At 36.1% G+C, this 26,569-nt stretch overlaps 1 protein-coding gene across 1 annotated transcript; it reads right to left on the minus strand.

The window, feature by feature from the left end:
* On the minus strand, positions 1 to 26,494 carry LOC129003563 (alpha-amylase-like). Its single transcript, XM_054431859.1, has 11 exons — positions 26,480 to 26,494; positions 24,896 to 25,069; positions 23,597 to 23,757; positions 19,718 to 19,892; positions 18,110 to 18,225; positions 14,853 to 14,983; positions 10,950 to 11,075; positions 7,846 to 7,961; positions 6,161 to 6,359; positions 2,064 to 2,179; positions 1 to 248 (listed from the first exon to the last, which is right to left on the minus strand). Exons 1-11 carry the CDS (start codon positions 26,492 to 26,494, stop codon positions 60 to 62), a joined length of 1,518 nt encoding a protein of 505 aa, XP_054287834.1. The 3' UTR covers positions 1 to 59.
* Between the last annotated feature and the right edge of the window lie 75 nt (positions 26,495 to 26,569).

The raw sequence follows: 26,569 nt of genomic DNA on the forward strand, positions 1-26,569 counted from the left end.
TAATTTATTTCATATATTTTCATTTGTATAAATTACATCTCAGATTTCCTCCAATTCCCTTATTCATATACAATTCCAGATTGAATGTGGATTGCCACAAAACCATCATCAACACTTGCAGGGTCGAACTTTGGTATAAGTATCCTTGCTTTTCCGTCTTTTCCGACTTTTATTGTTTTGCCAGAACACCCTGTAGTTGTAACTTCTCCAGATATTATATCACAATATTCTCCCTCTGGCAGGCGTGTCTGAAACAATAACAATATGGGTTGTTAACATAAATATATAGTATTGCATTGCATGTATAATAATGTTCAATAAACTCAAACATTGGAACACAATTGACGATGCTGTCTTACAGCTTTTCTTAGAATTAACGGGTCTGCATTACGGTACTCTTCAATGGCTGGGCTCGGATTTACCTCTGTGCATGGAACGATTTAATTTTTCGTTCTGATAACCCCAGAGGCTAAGAACACCATCCGTTCATACATTTACTGTGTGTGTCTGTTAGCAAGATAACTTGAATAAAATTCATCTGATTTTAATGAAATTTGGTACAAACGGGTGAAACTACAATTATTCAAATGAGTTAGCGATCCAGCATAACCGTACTGTGGGAGCAGGGGTTTTATGGGGTGAACATTTGTTTTTTTCTCCTTTTCGACCAAAAAGATAACATTTCACCACTTACTGGCATCATTTGTGAACAGAATGAATTTAATTGCAGCTCTATAGCTGACATTTACGCTTCGCTGTGTTTAAAAAAAATTTTTCCATCAAATCTCTCGCCCCATCCGAGGTAAGGTCAGTGTTGCTGACATTCATTGCCTGCATTCATTCAGATGACTTTGGTCGGGACTGAATGGCATGACTTCAGGCTATAGCCTATAGCCCTAATGCAATGAGTGAAGGTAAAGTGAGGAAAAATGGTCTGTGGAGTGTAAAAATATCCGTGCTAGGGGTCTGCAGTAATTTAAAAATAAGGTGTAAAATTTAAGGTCGGGATGGTACAATTTTTTGTACTTGGTTCTCGGTAAATATCAGTATGTCTATTAATTTTTTCTGTTTTCTTCTCATGATTGTATATTGAAACCATTATTTTTAGATTTTAATACATTGACAATACTATGAAGTTAGATTGTACCCTTCATTCGTGGTTATCTAACAACAATTACAGTACCACATTATTAATTTATTCAAGTGAAAACCTTGTTCCTTTGTGGTCTTCTGTAAGAAGTCTGGGTACCCACCAAAAACACAATTCCATCCTAAATGAACATTTTCAAGGCAATTTTTAAACTTTCCAAACTATTTATGCACTTTTTACACTATCATTGCATCAGGGTCGTAAACTCTCATCTGGCGATGGATATTGGCAACGGATCCGTATCTTTCATAAATAAACGTATCACTGACCTTACCTCGGACATGGTGGTGGGAAATTCAATGGTTTACAATTTTCTTTTAACACACCGCCTACAAAACAGTTACAGAGCTGCAATTTGTGTCATTCTGTTCACAAATGATGCCAGTGTGGGAGGAGCCTCTGTGCTGCATAGAAGCAAACTACATAAATGAAAATGAAACAGCCCATCCTTTCATTGCTATGTGTCAAATTTTTAACACAAGACATTTCTGACTGGGAAGATTTTTTTTTATAAAATATAACGCCACCAATTTATAAATGGGAGGAATTGGTTAGTTTTAGCTTGTTATCTGGGAAGCGCTTGGATATAGGTAGGAGGTCGTTACAGAATTGAATTTTTTAATTAAAGTTGTGTTTTTCAATAATTTTAAAACCATTGCACTGCCTCGGTCAATTGACAATTTAAGAGCATCTTGATAATTTAAGAGCAAATTTTGTAATATTTCATTGATTTTAATATCTCTAGTATCGACCGAACATAGTTTTAAGTATTTATGAATACAAAATAAACATATTTTCTAAATTATACAATAAAGCAGATTTCATTAAAGTAAAAATACAAATGTAAAACAGTCTTTTACAGTCATTTGAGATAAATATTTGGATCGGAATAACATTTTTCCGGTGTTAATACCTGGAGATTCTTGTTTAATTCGACAGAGTCCAAGTTGAAAGCCACAAATCCTTTGTTTCCCCGACAAAAAGCAATTTGATTTACGCCATTGCTCCACCAATCCGTCACTGGTGTACCTAGGAAAAAATTGAACTCATGAAAAAAATTATCTTAGTGATAGCTTCTACGTAGTGATAGAAAAAGGTGTTCAGAATTTTGTGGTCTGAGAGTACCAATGCAGAAACAGATTGTAAGGGATGTTACAAACCACTGGTAAAATTTATTTTAAAAATTAACATCTTCCTACACATTGTAGTCTGCTGTAGAACAAAGTATAAAATACCCCCGCCGCAGCAAACCTGCAGACTAAGCGAATTTCCATTTGCCTGATTGGATTTAGACTAAAATGTCTCCTTAAAAATATCACATTTATTCCCTATTTAAATAGAATCAGTTTAACACATACTTAGGTTTGCTGCAACAGGGAGGGTAAAAGTGTTTTTTTATGTAAAATGTTAATAGTTAGTAAGAAATAAAAACATTTTCCAAATTTGATCAAAATATGTTCATAAACAAGCACACTACAACGGTTTACTTATTCTCCATAAGAATAACATGGGAATTTTAAATTAACATTTTTTTTGAATTTTCTCCGTAACCATTAGGCGCATTATAACACTTCAATATACTAAATTATTTGTTTTTTTAAGCTCTACAAAATAGTTTGGAAAGAAATTTCAAAATTTTATGTTTTTTGGGTCAAAAATAGGAAAACCCCATTTTTACCCCATAAAAGCCCCCATAAACCCCTGTTCCCATGGTCCGATCATGCTGGTTCGCGAACTCGTTCGAATAAACGTAGGTTTACACGTTTGTACAAAATTTCATCAAAATCGGATCATTTTTGCTCGAGTTATTGCGCTAACGGACATATATATATATATATATATATATATATATATATGAATTTGAACGGATGGTGTTTTTGGCCTCTAGGGACCTCAAAACGAAAAAAAAATCGGTCCCGGGTCCAGGTCTTACCATGAGTACTACGGTAATAGCTTATTCCCTATATGGGAAATTCGCTAAAATGACATAACAATTTTACATGTGTGTTAAAACCTTTGTTAAAACCTTATTATGATTATTGTTATGAAGATGGTTTCTTATAATGTTAATAGAACATTTTAGGGCTGTCAAACATAATAGATAGGCTATAACACTTGATTTTCCAAATTGAATTTCTTCAAAAATTGCTGGACTGGTAGTGTTCCTCTTGAACTAATAAGTAATCCATAAACTTAAAATTTTGATATTTTATATTTTTTTAATAATAGGGGATAGTTTTCTTATATATCTTCACTTTGTCTTCATGAACTTCCTTTGGCTGACTTTCATTTGTCTCGAGACGAATTGTTGGGTCAATAATGAGACCGTAATCTCTCCCCTTGTCTACAGCAATAATGCCACTCCAATAATAGTCACTATGCTTTTAAAATGTACTAATTATTCGGTGTATTATGATGTTAAGTAGCGTACGTTACTTTCGATATTTCGTAAGATACTTTTACGTAGCCACTCCACTTTTACTTCGTGGGGCTTTAACGTACTCACACGAAAATCCCGCACTCGGCTTTGTGCTCGTACGGTAAAACACCACTTACCGGGTTAGTAACGTATACTATTTCAACATTCTAAGACCGAAAAGACTTAATTATACAGGGTGTTTCAGTAAAGCGTGCTATGCAGATTCAGATTCTACATGCAAAAATAAGTCAAAAATGTAGAATAACTTTTTTTTATTTCGGCTTAGTTTAGCCGTAATCCGCCATTTTGTATTTTTTTTTTCGGAAAATAATTAATATCTTAAAAGCCCTTTGAAGATATTTTAATAAAACTAAGTATAAACTTTAAGTCTATAGGTATAAACATTCTCCAAAAATATCTTTGATTAGGCTCATCAAATTTCAAAATGGCGGCCATTTAAAATTTGTAAAGTAAAATTCCATGAAAACCAGCCATTAAAACAAAATTTTAAATAGCCCCCAGCCCCCATTTTGAAATTTGATGAGCCTGATCAAAGATATTTTCGGAGAATGTTACCTATAGACTTAAAGTGTATACAAAGTTTCATAAAAATATCTCCAAGGGTTTTCGAGTTATAAACACGTTCCCTACTGCAATAGTATGAAATTTTCCATTCACATGGACCAGCGACGCACATATGCGACGGCCGGTTTCCACTCATAGACTGTCGTCGCATATATGCGATGGCTAGTCACATTAAAATAGACTGCCGTCGCATATTTGCGTCGGGGTTCTAATTTTATTAAAATGCTTATATCTTTGTAACAGTGGTCTACAGAGATGTCTGATTACAACTGCGTCGCTCGGTCTGTGATTATGATGATTGGTGACGTCATAATGATAGTTGAAAAAACTGGTCTTTACTTTTCTGCATTACTGTATGTATGTATGCAGTATGTATGCTGCATTATCCTATGTAGCTTTTATATTTGTTCAGTTATAAACTGTTCTTGAATAATCTGTTTTGTTTACTTACTTTCACCTCAAAACACAAACAAAAATGGACTGTCGCATATATGTGACGTTTGGTCTATTTCAATAAAACTATGATAATTTTCACTATTGTCTTCGCTGTAGACCGGGCGTCGCAAATATGCAACATTACAAAAGGTTATACAAAATAAAAAAAAACAAGAATAAATTATTTACAAACATGATTGTAGCGTATTACAATGTAAATTATCGCTGTTTTACAGGTTTTCGCCCGTGGTCTGTGTGTAATGTTAACCAAGTGACAGCCGGTCCATGTGTAAGATTCAAATGTATACCTCGGTCTGTGGCAATGACCGCGGCGTCGCATATATCGTGTTAATTATTTTCAAAAAAATACAAAATGGCGGATTACGGCTTAACTAAGCTATATGCATATACTATATGCATGTAGAATCTGAATCTGCACAGCCCGCTACGCTTTACTGAAACACCCTGTATATAACGTTATCCATGGTTTATATATTATATGGTACGGTACATTGCAAAATTGACTGGTTAATAAGTAATCCAAATGTTCTTTGACTTTCCAGTCGCTCACAATTTTGACGCAAAGAATCACCTTACTTAATGAAATATATATAGATAGGTTTAAACAAAACATCAAATAATTGAAAACTTCAACTAATTTCTTATAACATAACAAAATATAAATTACACTTTTCTAAAATGGCGACTAACTTTAAAATTTTTTACGAACATCTTGTATTTTATGATTGTATTGGAATGTAAATGCAATTTTAAAACTTGTTATTGTTCACATGTTTTGTTAAAGCTAGGTACTCGTTAAGAGTAACAGTGTGTGTTACATCTTGGCAAAAGTGGCTTGTTGTGTACATTCTGCATCCTATAGCTCCTAAACAAGCAAGATTGGAGAGGAAATGCTAAGAGTTCTAAAAATATCAGTGTTATAGAGCTCCTGCCAAATTTGTAACTTTCTAAAAACCCCTTCCCTTGCCCCGTCAGGGCTTGGGGATGTTTTATGAGGGTAACAGTCAGTGTTCATACAGCATCCTCTGTTAGCATTTTTCTAGTAAATTATTCATTTATACAGTCCACTAAAAGTTATGCGTTTCTCAATTTAATTAAATTCATTGTGTATTCTCAACTTTTATCATCTCTTATTAAATCAGCATAACCAGTGAACTCAGGGTTTTTCATTTCAAATTTCCACCAATTCTTTAAACTCATTAAATTAATTTTTATAACTAAAAAAAATGCCCAGCCATCAGCGCACTAACCAATCAGGATAACAGTATCACCAGGACGACAGGTGTAGTCTGTAAATATACACTCTGTAATCATGCACACATAGACATCACTTCTAAAACCACTTTTTTGGGTTCAGGGGGTTCCAAAACGGATATTTCCACCCGAAACTCAAACCTAAATGTATTTTTACAGAACAACAAGACTTTCTCCATATATTGCATACACAATATGTACAATATGTACAAGAATATGTACAAGGGGATAAAGTAAAAACACTTCCTATAAGATAACATTCACATCAGTTCCGTTCCTTCTTTTTTGCATTTTACCTTGTACGACGTTGTGGAATTCCACCGCGCTGTATATCTGATGCCACCGATGTTGACACTCCCAACCGTTGGAACAAATGTTTTTCTTGATAGGACGTGGAGGTAGATCAGAAGGTTCTTGACGATATTTTGAGAACTGGAAACTCGAAAATATCTTGGAAGTGTAATCTCCATGAGCCAACATGAACATCACTGCCATCTGTGAATAGGAAAAAGAATAAAGCTCCTACTAATTCTTAAATAAAGTTTCAAGATACTGCAATTGCTTGGATTACAATGGTGTTTCAGTGACTGAACATTTGGTAAAATCCAGTTTCTCTTGCCTTAAAATTATTATGAATAAATTAAAAATACAATAGACGTAACATAACGTGTGTATCCTTTTGTATCTGAAACCTAGCTGTTGTTTTATGTGCATATACCATTTTATACTATTTTATGGCGCCCTTTCAGCGAATTTCCCATATAGGGAATATGCTATTACCGCAGATCTCATGGTAAGACCTAGACCCGGGAACAATTTACTTTTTTCGTTTTAAGGTCCCCAGAGGCCAAAAACACCATTCGTTCAAATTCACAAATTTGATGTCCCATATGTAAGATTAAAGGTAGTTCAATCAAATCAGGAGGTCACTAGATTAAAGTTATTCAATCACCTGCAAGCTACTTACAACGTCGTCCATACATCAATGTAAACGGCAATCTTCATAGAAAACGAACATAACCAATAAGATTTGAGTAACACTCTATGAACTTAAAAATTGTAAAGTTCAAAATCCACAAGTAAAGAACTCTGCCACACAATACAAGCCAGGCTTGCCAATGGGTTCTGGCGTGCGCCGCTGGGAGCGCCATGTGGTTGCGGCCTACGCGCTACGTGACTGGGGCATGAACTCCCAACGGTGTGTGCCACAACCTATGGTAACCACTGCCACAGAAAACATACTACTATAACCCAGAATGCCAACCGCATGGTAAAAAGCATTAAGTGTTTCGAGAGAGAGCTTTGCTTGTCAATCCGTAGGCAGCGCCACCAGCGTTGCAATGCACTCAGCATAGCAACGCTGGTGGCGCTGCCTACGAATTGACAGGCAAAGCTCTCTCAAAACACTTATTGCTTTTTACCATGCGGTTGGCATTCTGGGTTATAGTAGTATGTTTTCTGTGCCACTGCACGGCTGGCGGTCTGTATTTAATTCTTTTTGTCTATGGTTTTATCTATTAGTTTTAAGTCTTTATTTAACCATTGACAATATGTCCTGTTATTATGATGTACTGACATGTAACTCAATAAATAAATAAAAAAAATATAGAAGTATTTACGTGAAAATCCAATGAGGCAAATGGAAATTCGCTTAGTCAGCAGGTTTGCTGTGGTGGGGGTATTTTTATTTATAAACGGATACACAATTTTAACATGAAAAATACAGAATTTCTGTGTTACAATTTAACTGGTCAAGTGCTACATAAGTGGCGGGGGGTGAGAATGTGGTGTAATCAAACTCGGCTTTATATTATCCAAGAATCCTATGTTTTAATTTATGTTAATAAGTTTTTGGATAATGGTTAGCATCCCCAGATAAATAGTAAAAACTATTACTTAAGAAAAAGACATATAAAATATAACTACAAAATGATGAATTTTATTAAATAGCGGAATAAATCAAAACACAGTAAATTCTAACCTTGTACCGTTTTGGATTCTGGTAGTTCAAATAGGCGACGTCTCCGATACGTTCCGTTATATAATCTTCAACAAACACAACTCTTTGTTTTTTGGACAGGTTACTTGCTTCTGAGCCTGGTTTTAAATCAAACAAACAACAATAGTGAAAACTGTTTTGAATAGCTTAGTATGCTACAACGTGTGCTATGATATCAGTGAACGGTACATAAAGTGTGCTCTAAATAGATAGGCACTCTGGCCTATAAGCTTGAGAGATTAAACACAAAGTCAGAAAATCTAACTCGAGCCGATTTTCTCAGTACTCAATACAATAATGCCCAATTAAAAGTAAAAGCTTTTATGTCTGGAGGGATCACGCTCACGAAATTGAAAGATTAGGCCTACGCTTTTGCTGCGATTGCGGATATCGACGAGAACATTTCCCGCGGGTGACTTTTAACTTAGCACTATTAACTTTTCGTTTAAATTTATGATAACAGCTCATTTGAACAAAGCAGCAACAAAAAACTGTGATACACAATGATATACTAAATTGCTGTGCTGTGGTGTTGTGTGAATAGGGTAATTTTATTTTTAAGTGCATAATTCATAAACTTATTGACTTTATTTTTTCAATTTTGTATAAAAAAGTATTGTGTTTGTTTTCTCCAAAAATAATCTCTAGGAAACGGAGTAGCCTGTTAATAATTTTAGTGCATTGCTGATCAAGTCTTTAATACTTTTAATACTAAATGGCGACCATACAGAGTAGGTATTTTAAGCCAAGTATGAATCGAGATGAGTGTAGGATGAGTGGCGCGATCTTGTAGTCTTGTTAGTCAATGACTTCGATGGAAGAAACTAATATTATAGATATGAATGTTTGAAGTACAGAAGACTCCCTCTTATCCGGACACCTTGTAACCGGAAATCGGTTTGAACGGACTACAATCGGTAGAAGTCACATCTCTTTATCCGGATAATTGTTATCAGCACATCGGTTTAACCGGACTAGATCGGCAGAAAGTGGGCGGTACTGAAACGACTGTTCTTGTGGGAAAGATTTGAGACCAGTGATTACGTGTCTAAATACAATGCTCTCCTAATTTTAAGTCAAATACTGTATAGAGTATGCATTTAAATAATCCGTTTTAACGAGGTTTTGGGGACGTCGGTTTAACGGGAAAAACCGTTATCCGGACTGGGCTCGGTCCCGAGGAGTCTGGATAAGAGGGAGTCTACTGTATGTCAATAACGTGAAAACTACTTGACCAATTGAGCTGATTTTTTTTCATGAATAGATCCAAAACCAGGAGATAGTCATTTTAATTTGAATGAGCTCTGACAGCTTATTACTGTAAGTCCAATGTTGTTCTTCGAAGTAACCATGAAAAGTCACTCAAAATGCCACCCAACCCGGTATGGTAATTAATAATTTTATTAATACCAGAAGTCAAACAGGGCAAAGCCTGCGGGTAACGCTAGTTAATTATAATACATAGATGATGAAAAAAATAATATTGTGTAAAATATTACAAACATGTTTTGCCATTTACACTGTCATATTAATTTGATCACATTGTTATTGTGTCAAAATGGATGAATAGGTAACAATTGTTTGCTTTTGTTGCTGGTTTAAGCTCTATAATGACTGATCGTTTATTGTTACGTAAAAACCGTTAAATCAAATAAATAAAAGAAAAGTTATGTGGCAGACGTGAGCGTTGTTGTGAATTCAAATCCATCTATTTGTAATAAGTAATAAGGAAGGATCCAAAAAGTTACAAAACCTATTTAAAAGTCTATAAACCCCCTTCGCTTTTCTCTTTTCACCTGCCCCGTCCCACCAGCGCCATATACTCCATATACTTAGCATGTTGTGTTCAATATCCCAAAAACCTAAAAAATGGAAACATCCAATTAATATTGAAGAAGAAGTTTCTCAAATGAATTTTATTTCTCAAACACAATTTATACACTTCTTATACAAAAAAAACCCTTTTCGTCTATATGAAAAGGATGGAGTATATGGCACTGGTGGGACGGGGCAGGGGAAAAAGTGTCTGTAACACATCGGCTACGTAGCCGCCAGACGTAGCGGAGGTGTGAACAGTGCACGGGCAACGTATTATGCCCCGGGCACAAAACCAGCATCTGCAATTGTGCCCCATATGTTGCCGTGCAAATTTGAAGAGGGGTGTTACGATAGACCTGAGCGGCGAGCGGCAGTCAGCGGTGCTGTTAAGCGTCGAAAGCAGTCCTGCAGAACACTTTTTGTACAACGCTCAGATGAGTCATGCATCTTCCCATGGTTTTCAGTCTAGTTTAAGATGTCAGAGGAGATAGGACCAAGTGGGCCTCTGGCCAAACTGAAGAAAAAATACATTATTGCTTTGAAAAAGCTTAGTGATAGTCAAATTGAAAATTGATATGTGAGGTTCTGTGTTGTTCATCATTATGGAATGATAAAGACAACAACTTCATGAACACTAAGTTAACAAGGAAGCTGTGAGATGAAGTGGGAGCAGCGTTTGACATGTCAGCTAAATTAATAAAATAATATCCATCAAAATATGGTATTTTTAGGGACAGTTTTCAAGCAAAAAGTACAAGCCGCTCAAACAGGCGCTCTTAATGCAGCTTGTATCGTGACCACCCTCGACGCTCTGGTGACGCTCGCATGCCGCTCAACGCTCACCGCTCGTATCGTGCCTGGGGCCTTAACACTGAATAAGTCTGCAGACGTCTGCATGTCCACGGCAGAGTCAACAGGCCTTATCTTCTAACAGCTATTGGTATTTTTTTTTATTTTAACATACTATCATTATCTGTGGACGTCACCTAGGTGTGTATTTTAAGCCAAAATATGAGTGAAGGATGAAGGATGTTACTGACTAAGAACGGCTGTTTCATCAGTCAGGATCATTTATTTAAAGCCCAATCGAAGACAGTTAAAGAATGATCGGGATAAATGATAGATAAACCCATAATGATCGGGTCCAGTTACGAGTTATAAAAAAGCTCTCAGGATTGAACAGGCGACATTTTGATTGTTAGGCAAACATTTTTTGACTACTCAGCCAGTATATTAACATACTACTGTTTAAACTAAACTAAACAAACCAAAGTTCTCGAGATAGTTGAGATTTTTTTCGCTTAGGAAAAACTTTCCCAACTGACGGCCAAACTTGTAGTCCATGACTAATCCTAGTGGGGTGTACTCCTCATACTTTACTGGCTCGGTGCCATCTGTGAACACATCATTGATAAACATCATCATAATATCAGTTTGATTTTCACATCTGCTCTCGTTGAAGGTGGCATTCATCAATTTATTACTTTAGTATTATGTATCATAGTATTAATTTAGTATTATCTATCATAGTATTACTTTAGTATTATCTATCATAGTATTACTTTAGTATTATCTATGGTACCTATTATACAGGGTAGCCCAAAAAAGGTACTCATCTAAACTGCTGCTTATAATTTTATAATTGAGCGAAGCTCTTATACGTCGACTCTTATGCATTTCGTAATACGCAAACTTCTCCTAGACGGCTGAAGCAATCGTTTTCAAATTTTGCATGGTGATAAAGACCACATCGGTGAGTGCCAAAATCGATATAGCGTCAAACAAATCTCTTAGGAATCCGCCCCATGGGCCCTCAAAGTTTCAATGTAATCCTTATGGAAGCAGTATTTGACACATAAACAAAGGCATAAGATCAGCTGGACTTTTGAATGAAGTAGATCAAGATATAGCTGGTAGCATTATTCCACAGATATTAGAACAGAAACGGTATGGATCGAATAATATAATCCAATGACGACACTAGCCTGAATCGTATACTAAAAGCCTTAACATCTCGTTTGGACCTTTATTGACAGTCCCATTTTGAATAATAAAACAAACATGTTTGCTTTGAGTCCATCCAACTAAATTAACATTTGAAGTTGTGTTTGAAGGCTTGTTCTAGGCTTACTTGGGGAAACCATATGTAATATTTTTATTAACCCCTATATTAGCGATAGATTACATTACTCCACAACAATGTTCAGGAATGGTTGAAAACATGCAGAGGAATGGAATATGTAATAAACAATTGTGGAAAACATGTAGAGCACTTCGTTTTAAGATGGAATAAGATTGTACAGCCAATAAACAATCAATAATTGCCGTGAAATGATGAGTACCGTACCTATTTATTTGGCCACCCTGTATAATCTTTATACCGTTAAGGCTTACAAAGTTACAAATATGGTAAAAGATACCACTGCCACAACAAACCTGCTTAGCAAGCGAATTTCAATTTGTCTGATTGGATTTTAACAAAAATAATTTTATATAGACAAGTCATATTTATTCCTCTTTAAATAAAATTAGATTTAACAAGTAGACCTACTTAGGTGTACTTAAATTTCTTTTGATCAAATGTTAATAGTATAGGATAAAATAAATAAATTTGCCAAATTCTGATCAAAATATAATATCCATAAACAATCAAACTTCCACAGCTTTCTTTTTCTCCATTAAAATAACATGGGGATTTTAAATGTACAGTTATTTTTTTATTTTATCTGAAACCTTTGATTGTACAAAAATGCTATAATATACAATATTGTTTTTTTTTTAGGTTTAAACGATGGCTATAATGAATAAGTATTAAATTATATGGTATACAGAAAAGAGGTAAGTGCCACTTCAGTATATGAAACGGAACCTACATTTAGTTCTGTATTCGGAATATGTAGTAAGTTCCAGAAAAAAGGACTATACGAAACTCGAGTAAGTGCCGTTTTCATATGTAAAACGGCACTTATGAAAAGGACCGAAAAAGATTGTGACAACGATTACGGTATAACCACTAATAGGACCGAAGTGATATTTAAGTATTTAAACAAATACATTATCCCCTAACATAGCACAAACATTTCATATCAGTTTGACAATAGGTATTGAAGTGGTGAATATACAACACTTGGTTCTGGGCAATTGCGATGAATCCATGACAAGTAAAGTTCAACCTACCTAGATTGTGAAGTAAATTTTAATGATTTTTTGAAAAATCAACTGTAAAGGCAAGTTGGGTGTTAAGAATGGTTCTCTGGGGTAGGCTATATTAATAGCTAGTGTTTACATACATTTTTATACTTATACAGACTTTCGTTATGCATAAATCATATAAAGTAGGTGTAAAGTAAATCGTAAATTGCCGCGAAGAGGCCCCTTTTTCTTTTTCGCCTCACATATATATATATATGAATTTGAACGGATGGTGTTTTTGGCCTCTAGGGACCTCAAAAAGAAAAAGTAAATCGGTCCAGGTCTTACCATGAGTACTACGGTAATAGCTTATTCCCTATATGGGAAATTCGCTATAACCAAATAAACATTAATATCACATTCTCCAAATTATTGGTATGCTTTGTTACTAAACTGTGCTTCTAAAAAATTTGCCATTTGGTACATAAGATTGTGGTTTGATTGTAAGTCACAAATTATAAAATGAGGATTAGTCTGACCTAAAAAATTTTTTTTCAAGCCGGGGAGGTTGTGACGCTCGCGTCACAGCCGCGCTGCTATCAACTGGTTCAATCCGCTTTAGTCCCGTACACTGGAGGGAGTAGGGAAGGGGTAGAAGAAGGGCAGTCGTCGCCTGGAACCACTGGAGAGATTACGTCGTCGAGGAATGGGAATGAGACCGATAGTGTTAAGTTTAATTATTACATTTATGTTAATCATGTTCTAATTCTTTTCAGTAAAGGGAGGGGACTAAGGGGTTAGGGATTCTATCATTAATTAAATATTTATATTATGAAAACTGAGATAACCGTACCATTCGGGCCCATAAGGCGCGAAGGGAGTTGTTTAGCTTATTCTCATTTATTAGTATAATTGGTTGAATGCATTAATAAATTTAGATCATCAAAATGGCTGTGATATAGATGTGGCTTGGCTCAGATATTTAGTTAAGTTGAATAAAATATTCTGACTTAGAATGGTAGCACGCACAAGAAATCTCTGAATTTAATTGAGTCTCAAATCGATCCTATGAGCCCAGTATCGCTACACCTGGTTTATGTGCTTTGATAATTTAGAAACAATTGACTTTGTATGCTACATATATCAGAGATCGACAATTGTATAAGTCAGGGGCGGATCCAAGCTGGGAGTGAAATTAACCACCCCCCCAAATAAAAATAAATTATAAAAAATTCTACAAAATGACTCCAGGCCAAGAGCTGATTATAAATTTGAACTAGTCATAGATTTAAAATATAGTTCGACAGGATAGAAGTAAATTATTTTCTTTTTTAAGAATGAAAGATTTGGTTTGGATTGTAGTGTTGCAGTTTTAAAAATACTGTCTGCATTTTTTTGTGAAATGTGTAGTTTCTCGTTTGGTGAGTAACACTGAGCACTGCGCTGCTTCTCGTACATTCCTGCGCCTCCTGACTGCTAGATGCTAGACGACCATCAATTACCTACAACATTTTGCCTACAGTGGTTCTGTTAGCTCAGAAGGGTCTTTTTCTATGCTGCGGCTCATAAAAACCTAACAAGGTCAACAATGAGAGAGAATAGACTGGTAGGGTTAGGTTTGTAAAATATTCACAAAGATATAGATGTTGATCAGTTGATCCTATGAAACTTGATGATCGTTTTGCTAAAAGTGGAAGTCATAGAATTAATTGTATTTTAAAAGTGTTTTTAGGCAATGTGTGTCGTGCATTTTTTTATATTGTCAAAGCAATAAAACTTTTACTATTACTATGTTTGATATTATTATTATTATTATTATTATTCTATTTCATATGTAACTAACGTATGAATTTCCCACAGTCTGGTTCTTTTTTATCTAATATGGAAGGTAATTATAAACGCTTTATAAAAGGAACTCCTGATTTAATAGACATTATTTGGAAGAGTAACATTATCTTAAATTCTCCCCCTAAAACTCTGTTCTGGATCCGCCCCTGGAATAAGTTAAATATAATTAAATTTCAAACAACATTACGAACCCAAAATTAAGACATCCTGGTATATCATAGGTCTAGTTTCTGCAGGGAAGCCGTGTTCTGTGTTGAGATGATTTACTCTCTGGTAGATCACTGACAAATCATCAGGGTGCATGTTAATGGCGGAATCTATGCTGGAATATTTGTAAATAATATCATCATCATGTAAACAGTTTAAACGTATGCTTCATTAATATAGTATTTTTCTTCTATAACGTTTTCAAGAACAGTTCTGATTATTGAAAGAATTATTAAGTCTAGAATTATTAAATTACAAACTACTGTGTATGCTCATGTCGACAAGAAAACTGAATTTACATTTTGTAAAAAACTGCCATAATAATCCTTCAATCATAAATTTGTAAAGAAGTGTTTTTGACTCCCTAGATAATTTTGAGGTTAAAGCTACAAAAGTACTCGGAGGCACAAGAATGACTCCAAAGTAGGGGAAAGATGCTCCGATAGGGGGGGGGTAAGGTACACACCCCCCACCACTTGGGTACCGATCGGGGTATAAGACAAGGGTGTTTGGCATCGAGAAGTCAGTTGGGCCTCCGGCCTGACCCCGCCGGACAGGCGTGTTGACTGTTAAGCCCCCGGCACCGTCGGACGGGCATGTTGAGCCCGTGAGACACCTGACGGGCGTGCTGAGCCCCGGGTACCGTCGGACGGGTGTGTTGAACCCCCGGCACCTCCGCATGGGCGTGTTGAGCCACCAGCACCGTCGGACGGGCATGTTGAGCCCCCGGCACCGTCGGACAGGTGTGTTGAGCCCCCGGCACCGTCGGACGGGCGTGTTGAGCCCCTGGCACCCCCGCATGGGCGTGTTGAGCCCGCGGGCTACCTAATGGGCGTGTTGAGCCACCAGCACCGTCGGACGGGCATGTTGAGCCCCCGGCACTGTCGGACGGGTGTGCTGAGCCCCCGGCACTGTCGGACGGGCGTGTTGAGCCCCCGGCACCCCCGCATGGGCGTGTTGGACCCGTGGGACAGCTGATGGGCGTGTTGAGCTACGGGTACCGCTGGACGGGCGTGTTGAGCCCGCGGGCTACCTCGCGGGGTCCGTAGTCGAAGATGGAGGGGAGGACTTTGGAGTCCCCCACTACCTTGAAAGCATATACATAGGTATACGTTAATTGTTGACGGAGTTTACGTCGGACTGCAGACCGAGTAGACTGCCTAGAGAGTGCTATCTTCTGAGCAAGTGACGCCAGTACCGTCTCCAGTGGAGAGCAGTAGCACATTAAACTGGCCCAGCTTGACTTCTGTGCAGGAAAGCCAGAACCGTCTCCAGTGGAGAGTAGCAGCTAGGGGACTGAGGATTCCGGGGTGAAGGTACCAAGGATCTAGACTGCGGACCCACACGGATATATTTTAGGAGGGTTGTAGACCACGGGACCAGTAAGGACGTACGCAAGAACTGATCCAACCTCTGCCAAACCCTGAACAAGAGACCTGATACACTGAGGACTACGGACCCAGGATCAAGATTGTATTTACAATTGTACATAGAAACATATGTGTTAGGGTAGGCCTAAATCATGGAATAAAATGGAAGTGTAAGATACCCAGTCTTTCACTTATTGACCCTTAGCACCCTTGATAAGGCCTAGTGTTCTGGAGGAAACTTCCTCACAAATTGCATTCCTGCACCCGACATATATGTGTAGATGTACCCCATTGTTTCTTTTAATAAAACTCAAATCAGTACTCCAGGATTCGCGAGTAATGTTCACATCACACTCAACCGGGCCGTTGCATTAGCTGAGGTTTACCGTTTACCGCGTCGGCGATCTCGAGCATCTGGTTCATCACAAAGATGTTGGCGTGATCCGGATTAATCCTCACGGACCTGTCACTGCCCCTTGCACCACAGTGAGACGTGGTGGCCTTCCATGGACACTAGTCGCCACCCCCGAAAACGTTTTCGTGTTCAGCACACGACATTCTGCCAGGTGCTTGGGTTCGCTGAGGTCTGTTAGGTGTTCTGACGGCCGCCCTCCTGTCACAGCCGCCGGCTGATGCTCATTCCATCCCTCCTCTCGTCGGAGTAGGCTGGGGCTCATCTGGCCTCACCTGGCCCGGTTGCAGGCTGGGTCTGTTGTAACTCCCGCCGTTGCTACTGGAGTACGTCTTACCGGTACGTCCCATCAGCTGCCGCTGTCGTCTGGGCATCTGGTTTCTCACACAGATCCCTTTCGTCTGGGAATCCAGCTCGTCGCACGGACCCCTGTCACTATGTTGTATCGGTTTCCCGCTCATTGCAGTGAAACCTGTCGTTGCCGCACTGCTCGTTGCAGACGACACTCGTCGATACGGTCTACCGGGAATTTGGATCATCGCACGGAGCCCTGTCACCGCCCCTTCTATAGTGTATAGTGTGTAGTTAGTGTATTAAATCAAAGACTTTATATATGAAGTATCACACAAGTTAATTACGCTTCCCCAAAAATGGACAATCACGATCTCAGGACTTGAGAATACTTCTCGAAATAATCGCTGTCAGTGCTGGTGAGGAACTAAGCTAACTCGTCTACCATCTGTCTGGTCTCCTCCGTCTGTTCTCTGTCAGTGTGTAAAGTGTGGTCGAAGTTCTAAGCCGGTTAAGCCCCAGCTGGCAAAACACATTGCTGATGAGTTAATAAGTTACTTAAAACTCTGTATAAGGTTTAAATCACACTAATACAAAATTAATAACTCTCGTTCTACACTTGTTTATATGTCCTGGGGTAATACCCATTTATAAATCGCAGAGGATACGTTTCAGGTAACCGGTCGTGTTTTAGGCGTCCGGGTGTGACGTCACCGGGTTGTGGGGGCCCGGAACACCATTACCTTAACGATACAAAGTGCAGCCATCGGTGTTTGTAGTGAAGTGGATAGAGAACTTGGCTGATGTCCAAGGGGTATTCAGATCGAATCCCATCGGTGACACTGACTTTCTGTCAAATATTTTGCTATTGCTTGTAATGCCATTTCTTCTTAACTGTAACTCTTTTGTTAGAATTTGATGCATTTATAATTTTATTTTATGAACAAAATTTAACCTTCACTCAATTTTTTCATTATCAGCAAGATTGGTGAGTTAGGTTAGGTTATGACAGTATCTGCCGTTTTGCCTAATACCGGACGCGTATCCTCTGCGTTCATAAATACCGTACCCACTGGGTATTTACCCGGCCCACATCACTAATTGTACCTAAGATTACGTTTGGGTTATATACATGTGTGTGAAAGCTAAAAGTAAAACCAGTTTTTACCTAAAACCAGCTACACCAATTTCTATCAAGTGGTTCAAATGATGCACAATCTTCTCCCTTACTGATTCACGAGACTGGTCCAAGTCATTCATACCAAATTTTTGACACTCTCTCATCTAAACAAGCAAGAATAAAAGTCAACTAGGCTATATATGAATTCTTAATGTAAAAATATTAATTATCGTTACTTTAGATCCAGCAATACAAGCAGACGTTAAAAACTGTACAGGTAAATTTTTTATTGGTGACAAGAAGAGCATTACGCTCCTTTCACACAATACAGTTTCCGCCACCGTATCGTTAACGTATAAAAGATAAACCTTGAAACCGCTAATCTATTTGCACTGAACGGTTGGCTATGGCTTCCGTTTGATTAAAAACCGTGAGGTAGCTCTTGCATTTAACATGCCCCACTTATGCACGGCCACGCCGCGACAACCGTCCGGTTCAGTGACAGTGGATGGCTGCAAGACGCGTTTCTGCTGTAACCGTAAATGTACAGTGTGAAAGCCCCAATGCTCTTCTTTACACTACCTACTAAAAAAATAACTGTGCGGTTTTTAACCGTACGTTGTCCTGATCTTTATAATGACCTTCCAAAAGCTATTGGCAGGGATTTAATCTTATTTGCTGATGATACAACAGCAATATCATAAGAGAGGACTCAGTAAATAACTGAATTGTATCAATGGAAAACACTTTGGATTGTATAAAAAATTGGTTTTCGGACAATGAATGGGTTAAAGCTAAATATTGACAAAACTTATATAATTAAATTTTCTTTAAAAAAAACAGTGTAATTCTCGATAAAATTCAAAATTTAGTAGAATCTCATAGATTTTTGGGTGTATATTACTTGATATTCATATTAATTGGAAGATTCACATGGATAAGATAAAAGGGAAACTAAGATCAATTCTTTTGCTTTCTTTCGCCTGATAAACTGTGTAAGTACCCCAGGATACATGTATCACATTTTACTATGGATACATTGAATCCATATTGAGGTATGGAATCATACTGTGGAGAGTGTCAACGGAGGTCAAACCCCTACTAATTATACAGAGAAAAATCATTAAAATCTTAACCAAATCAAGAAGGAGAAAATCATGTAAAAACCTGTTTAAAAATCTTAGAATTCACACAATTTTTTGATTACCATACATAAATGAAATTCTAAATTGCATATATAACACTAGAGAACATTTGTCAGATGAAGTAAAATTTACACATAAAGGAATAAATATAATTTCAGATTACCCCATAACAAGTTGACAATATTTAGGAACAGCCCTCAATATATGGGACTTGGGTCTAAGATTGTACAATGAGTTACCCCTGTATCTATAAAATGTAAATGCTTCTCAATTCAAAGATCAAATAACAGATAAAATAATTTATAAAGCCTACTATTCACTGGATAAATATTTGGAGAACCCTATAGTGTAGATACAAACTCTGATATCCTACTTGAGTTTATTTGAATTATTTTAACTATTAATTTTACTATAAAATACATCACTATGACGAAACACATGTTCTTGTGTATGAAATGTACTTTATAAAGAACGTTTTGTGTACATAAAATATGTCTATGTCTGAACATACCTGTTTTGCATTTACCGGTTTATCCTCTGGTATATCACAGGGTGGATGGAAGTCTTCTTTTGTGTATGGTACACCTGGGTAATACATTTCTTTAGGGTAAACAGATGAACCTCCCGTGCCAACTAGATTTTCCTTCATTATCGTCATATGGTTGAATACAACATTGGCAAACACCCTGTATAAGCAAAAGAGATTTGTTGTTTTTTTCTGTTTTTACAAAGAACCCTCATTTTATTTACCTACTAGCTGTTTGCCCGTTCTACGTACGGGAATATTGTAGTAAGTTTGAAACCTTATATTCAGAACAGCAGTTGGTTTGCATATTTAGTGTGCATTTTTCCAGATATGCTGGCAAAACTATTACTGTATAGGAATACAAATAAACCTTCGCAAATACAATATCTGACAGTTTCAAAGCCAAAACGAATTCTTCGCAATTAAATGTCACCCGATCGTGTTAGTCCATATTTTATATCCAATGATAAAAGGAATTGCTTTATAGATCTATGAGGCATAGCCCTAAGGTAGGCTTGTAATTGAAAGTTACTTTTCACACCGGTAAATAGTTATCTGTGTAACTAGTGGTGAAAGTGGCACTTTGCTGCACACGAGAGCAATGTTTACGCACGAGCCGCAGGCGAGTGTGGAATGATCTCGAGTGCAGCAAAGGCCTTTTTCACTCGTGTTACACATTATATTTTTCCTACAGTCACTATAAAGCATATAAATAATTAGTCAGTCTTTCAAACACTATGCAACACGTTTTTAGGTTCAGCTGGCAACACAAATGGTGCCCTAGAGAAAGTAGTACCCGCGGTCCATATCACTCCGCTATTTTTCCTCGGCAAGAAATGTGCTCCGCGTTTTGAGAATATAGTTCTGTATGTTTTTGTAATTTGAAGTGGTTTCCGCGCCTAAAAAAAATGCTTAAAAAAAGGTATTTTCTTGTTTATTAAGATCGTAGGAAGGTTTTAAAAACGTTTAAAAGAAAAGTCCAGAAAGTTCAGAAATACCGAAACTATAAACACGAAATGACAGGTTAAATCGTAGTTATAATAGTCAATCAGCTGTTCATAGTATAATTATCTTTAAGTGTTGCCAACCTATTTCCAAGCGTACACGGATTACGTGCATAATGGAACCACGCTGTTTTGTGTTGTTTCGTTGGAATCCTGATGTGCGGCAAAGTATAAACCGTACGGCAAAGTATAAACCGTACGGCAAAGTATAAACCGTACGGCAAAGTATAAACCGTACGGCAAAGTATAAACCGTACGGCAAAGTATAAATATGCAGCAATTAGCAGCTTTCTGAACTATAAACAGTACAAGGAAGCCAACTTTGTCGGGTGACTGCAGGAAAAAGTAGTTAAAATACTACCTCAACCTCACTACTGCACACTTTATTCGGGTTGAAATTTTCATTATCAAAGGTGCTCTCTTGTCTTTTCCTCCACGAAACACTGAGAAATAAGGACATTAATGCGTTAACAACATACATACACACACAAATACAGAATTGAATTAGGGGATTTGCTACGCTTTAACCAAAGCAAAATACAAACAAAATAATTATTTGAAAGTTTTGATAGTGTCATCAAAATGTTATGATAATCATTTTTAGGCCTAATCAAACTGTAAAATTGGCGTAAATCCGTTGGCAAATATATAAATAAGTAAATAAATACACAGTCCGCAAACCATTTATACGTTAACAACGCCAAGCTTTAAAAGTTCATGATGGTTTGCTAAAAAAATCTTTCACTAATGTTTTATCATTTTCATAGTATAAACCAACATTTTAGAGACCAGACAGAAAACGCCAAAAATTATACATTAAGCAATTAAATTTAATAAGAAATAAGGTGAAGCACTAACGATAACTATAGTTGTAAATAGTGATGTGTTTGTACGTAAAAATAATTCTTACTGCTACCACCGGCTCTAAGGAGAAGTAGCAGTACCAAAAACCAATGTATACATTGAAGAAAAGAACTATATAGTACTTACGACCAATTCAAACTGTCCTTCTAATCAAACTGTATTATAGGTGTTAATACGTTGGCAAATAAATAAATACACAGGTCACAAAACATGTACCTAACATGTCACGTTAACAACGTAAAGCTTTAAAACTCACTGTGGTTTGTTCAAAAAAACTTTTTTTCTTGATGTGGTGCAGTACCGAAGTTAATCTCCCTTGGTTTTTAAGTTTTCAAAAATCAAAGTTATTTCCCATTAATATCATTATTTGTAAGCAACTTTTAATAATGAAAGTTTCAAGAAACCACCTTTATCCAAACAAAGGTTTCTTATTAAAAATATTACGTAATCTCTAAACGAATCGGTACATATACCTATCTAGCAAACATTCGGAGGAAATGTGACAAAAATCGCACAAATCTGGAGTTTTGGACGTTTGTAGCACAGACAATATAATACATTATTGTCTGTGTTTGTAGTTTTATTTCCTAAGTAGGAAAGGTACCGATATCGTTGTCGAAATGTAAGTAAGTAGAAACTAAAAGTGACACATTGGAAAAGCGAGTTTAGCTACATCTGTAAGTTAAACCTCTGTTACGATCACAGTGAAATCAGAAAGATCTTTCAAGATCACAGCAACATCCACGATCACCCACTGCAGTTGTGTTTTTTACTTTGCACTTTACACAACTGTCCTTGAAGAGAAAATTTGAAAAAAATCGAACTAAATTGGGTTTTTGATGGTTCGTTATTTTGTTTTCAAAGAAGCGAGGCCATGTTTTTATAGCCAAAGACACTCTCGCCAATCCAGTAAATACAGAAAAATGATTAGAACCTTGATCGGTACTCTAGTTTTCTAGGAGTAGGCCGCGTAAAATGACATTTTGGCGTCACAGACGGAGTCACAGAATAGACAGACAAACAGATATATACAGACAGAAATTGAGATAAGACTCGTTTCAGCTTTCTTTAGGCTATGAAACGTAAAAATAACCAAAAACTGCATGATTCTAAGCAAGGTACAGACAAAACTGTAATTTAATTTATATAGATACCCAGAATCCCATATTGTTGATAGAAGTTTTAAATGGTTACAATAGTAAAGGAAAATCCCTTTCTTTTGTCATGAAACTTCAAACATTAAAGCTACATATGTTCATGGTGTTACTGTATTGGTATCATGGTCGGAATTGTAACTAAAAATAGTATATTACGTTACTAGTCCTTAAAATAAGTGTTTACTGGACGAGTGTGTACGGGATTACCATACGAGTCCGGTACACACATTTTGGACGAGTTACGTACGATAGTTTACTATCATATATACCATATATATACATATATATCATATATATACTTCGTCTCGCACGGGAACGACCACACTCGTCCGGTAAACACTTATTTTCAGGACTAGTAACGTAATATACTATTAAATAAGTCTTTAAATTCCAACTGCTTTGATGATTGCTCCGTTGAAATTACCAACCAAAAGGATTGCCACATCATCAATATAGCATAAGGCAAAACACAGTTTGTGGCATCTTCATTCAGAGTTTTTATTAAGTCAACTGCTATAAAGTTTAGGACTCCACCCTGGGGCAATTATCTCGTCGGTTTGAACAATCTCATTATAAAGCATGGTGCTTTGAAAGCAAAGACTCAATCTGCATACAAGATTCAAGTTCCCTTAGCGCATTCGGAATTTCCAAAGTCCTTGTGTTTCCAAATGAACCCTCAATGAGTTTAGTTACTTGTAGATGTATTAACTATTTTAAAACGATGAATTTTGAAGCTCCATAAATTAGTTTAAAGCCGGAGTTATTTATTTATTTTAATGTTATTTTTAATATCCTAGTGTTTTGTGGGTTTTCCTTTTGTAAACCAGAGAAATACTGACCTAACACCAACACTGTTGCATCTATTAACCATATCTCTCAGCTGGTGCTCGCTGCCTAACCGGTTGATCAGCTGATACGAGACTACTTGGTACCTATTCATTAGCCCAGCTGCCTCAACATGGTCTGTAGGGGGGGGAGATCTGTAACAATGGCGGAGAAACTATTTAAAGAAAATGAGAGGATTGTTTACTCTTTTTACATGAAAGTACCGGATGACCGAACCTTGCTCGGTTAATTGGGCTTAATCGTTAAAACAATATCGTAAACGGACACATTTTATACTAATTGCTGAAATAAGAAACAACTCTGTAATGTTGTACTCAGTAAAAGTGTACAATATTAAACAAAAATAAGATACACTTTTATGATCTTGACTAAGTTTAAGTGCACAAAATGTGTCTCCCCTCTAGTCATTGAAACCCATATTGTTGAATTTTTTTAGTGCTCACTGATGACAGCAGATAAAAGTATGATATAAACAAAAGCATAATAGTTTCAAATGCCTGTGACAACAATTTTTTGCTTTTGTGCTACTATTTCTAAAGAAATTGAGATTCTGAATCTTTTTTCATTGCGATTTTAGCACACGGTAATAGTTTTATGCAAATTAAAACCCCCAAATGTAATTAATTTACTTGGATTATATTATTGTTGTAATTATATGATCAAATCTATTTCTGCTCCTTTAATTTTCCAATCTAAAACCCCATAAGTCCAGTTCTTAGACTTTTATTTACCAAATTATTTTTTTTTCAGCACCATTCACAGTTCCTGCGATAGGCCTACTGTTCCACCAAAAAGTTTGTTTAGTACATTTAGTTAGAGCATCCACAAACAATCAAATCTTTAGTGTAATCCTTGCTCAATAGATACAACTGATGTTTTTCATTTTACTATATTTTGTAATTTGCTAGTACTGTGGATAGCTTGTTATAAACATATGCTACAAGTGTTTTGCTTACTGTACCTCGTTATTTTATTCAACCAACACATAGTTACTATTTTTAGATTTTTAAATGAGTTGTGTAGCGAAATACGAAATTTCCTGAGGTAGTGGCTCTCGCCAATCACGTTTTATAGGGTTATACGTCTGTAATTCCAAAATTCAGCCCAAATCCTTCCGTTGGATTTTGAGATATATATTACAGACAAACAGGCATTGCTCGTATTATAGGATAGGATTAGTCTGACAAAAAGTTTATTAGGCCTAATAAGTTTTGTTGGCCAGGGAAAAATATTTCGGTCAGAAATTTTGATCCATATAAGTTTTGAATATATAGCTAGAATTAGAAACTTACTTGGACAGCATCAAATCCTTTTTTGGACAAAAACTGCTCACATTCATTGGCTATATCTGAATATCGCCACATGAACATATGTGCGATAACACCACTCTTCAGTTCGAATGTTTTCTGATGGTGAGGACTGGCTGGTTCTTCAAAATCCACAGGGTCACATTTTATCTTCTCCGCCTATAAAATGTTTGGTTTTAGCGAATTTACCATACGGTGTGTAAATTAAGTAACGAAACAAATCTGTATTTTTTTTAACCGAAATAGATAGAAATAGTAACTAACTTGGTTATCCACCCCCTACCACCTACCCTTTAGGGGGGTTAAACATTATTTATGTAAAAAATTGCTGAACCTTTGTTAACAATAAATGCCACAAACAAAATATTTCTATCTATTTCGGTTTACAAAATACATATTTGTTTCGTTACTTAATTTACACACTGTACCATGAAATATAAGTGAATATCCCATTTAGGGAATACACTATAAAAATCCTTAGGTCTGATGGTAATATCTAGACTCGGGACCAATTTACTTTTTTCTTTTGGTCTTCCCTTAGATATATAACACCATCCGTTCATTGTCTGTAAAAATATTAAGAAAAGTATTAAAAGTACTGTATTAAAATATAAAAGGTACCTTTATGAAATTAGGCATACACGATTCAAATAAGCAATAAGTTTAAACGTTTTCATAAACAATAATCATTAAAAAAATACCTTTTGTTTGGTTTCTAGATTGTGACCATTTTAACTTTTATATCTTATTATTGAATATGAAACACCATCCGTTCATTGTCTGTAAAAATATTAAGAAAAGTATTAAAAGTACCGTTAAAATATAAAAGGTACCTTTATGAAATTAGGCATACACGATTCAAATAAGCAATAAGTTTAAACGTTTTCATAAACAATAATCATTAAAAAAATACCTTTTGTTTGGTTTCTAGATTGTGACCATTTTAACTTTTATATCTTATATTATTGAATATGAAACACCATCCGTTCATTGTCTGTAAAAATATTAAGAAAAGTATTAAATGTACCGTTAAAATATAAAAGGTACCTTTATGAAATTAGGCTAGGCATACACGATTCAAATAAGCAATAAGTTTAAACGTTTTCATAAACAATAATCATTAAAAAAATACCTTTTGTTTGGTTTCTAGATTGTGACCATTTTAACTTTTATATCTTATATTATTGAATATGAAACACCATCCGTTCATTGTCTGTAAAAATATTAAGAAAAGTATTAAAAGTACAGTTAAAGTATAAAAGGTACCTTTATGAAATTAGGCATACGATTCAAATAAGCAATAAGTTTAAACGTTTTCATAAACAATAATCATTTAAAAAATACCTATTGCTTGGTTTCTAGATTGTGACCATTTTAACTTTTATATCTTATATTATTGAATAATGGTAATAATAGTTTGATGGAAATATGCCATGAACATCTTCATTTAGCAAATAAAATTTCCTATAAAATGAAACCAAGTTCAATAAAATTGAATGAGAAATAGCTGAAGAATCACCATTTTAATTGTAAAATGAGGTAAAAGAAGCTAAGATAGTCCAGTTGTACCTCATTGAGCCTCATTATAGGATATATAACGGATTTTATTTATTTTACAATTAGAAAGTGGTGATTCTTTAGCTATTTCTTGTTCAATCT

This window comes from Macrosteles quadrilineatus, unplaced genomic scaffold (assembly GCF_028750875.1).
Source record: "Macrosteles quadrilineatus isolate MER2022 unplaced genomic scaffold, UCM_ALF_1.0 Scaffold_9__3_contigs__length_116548681, whole genome shotgun sequence".
NCBI lineage: Eukaryota > Metazoa > Arthropoda > Insecta > Hemiptera > Cicadellidae > Macrosteles > Macrosteles quadrilineatus.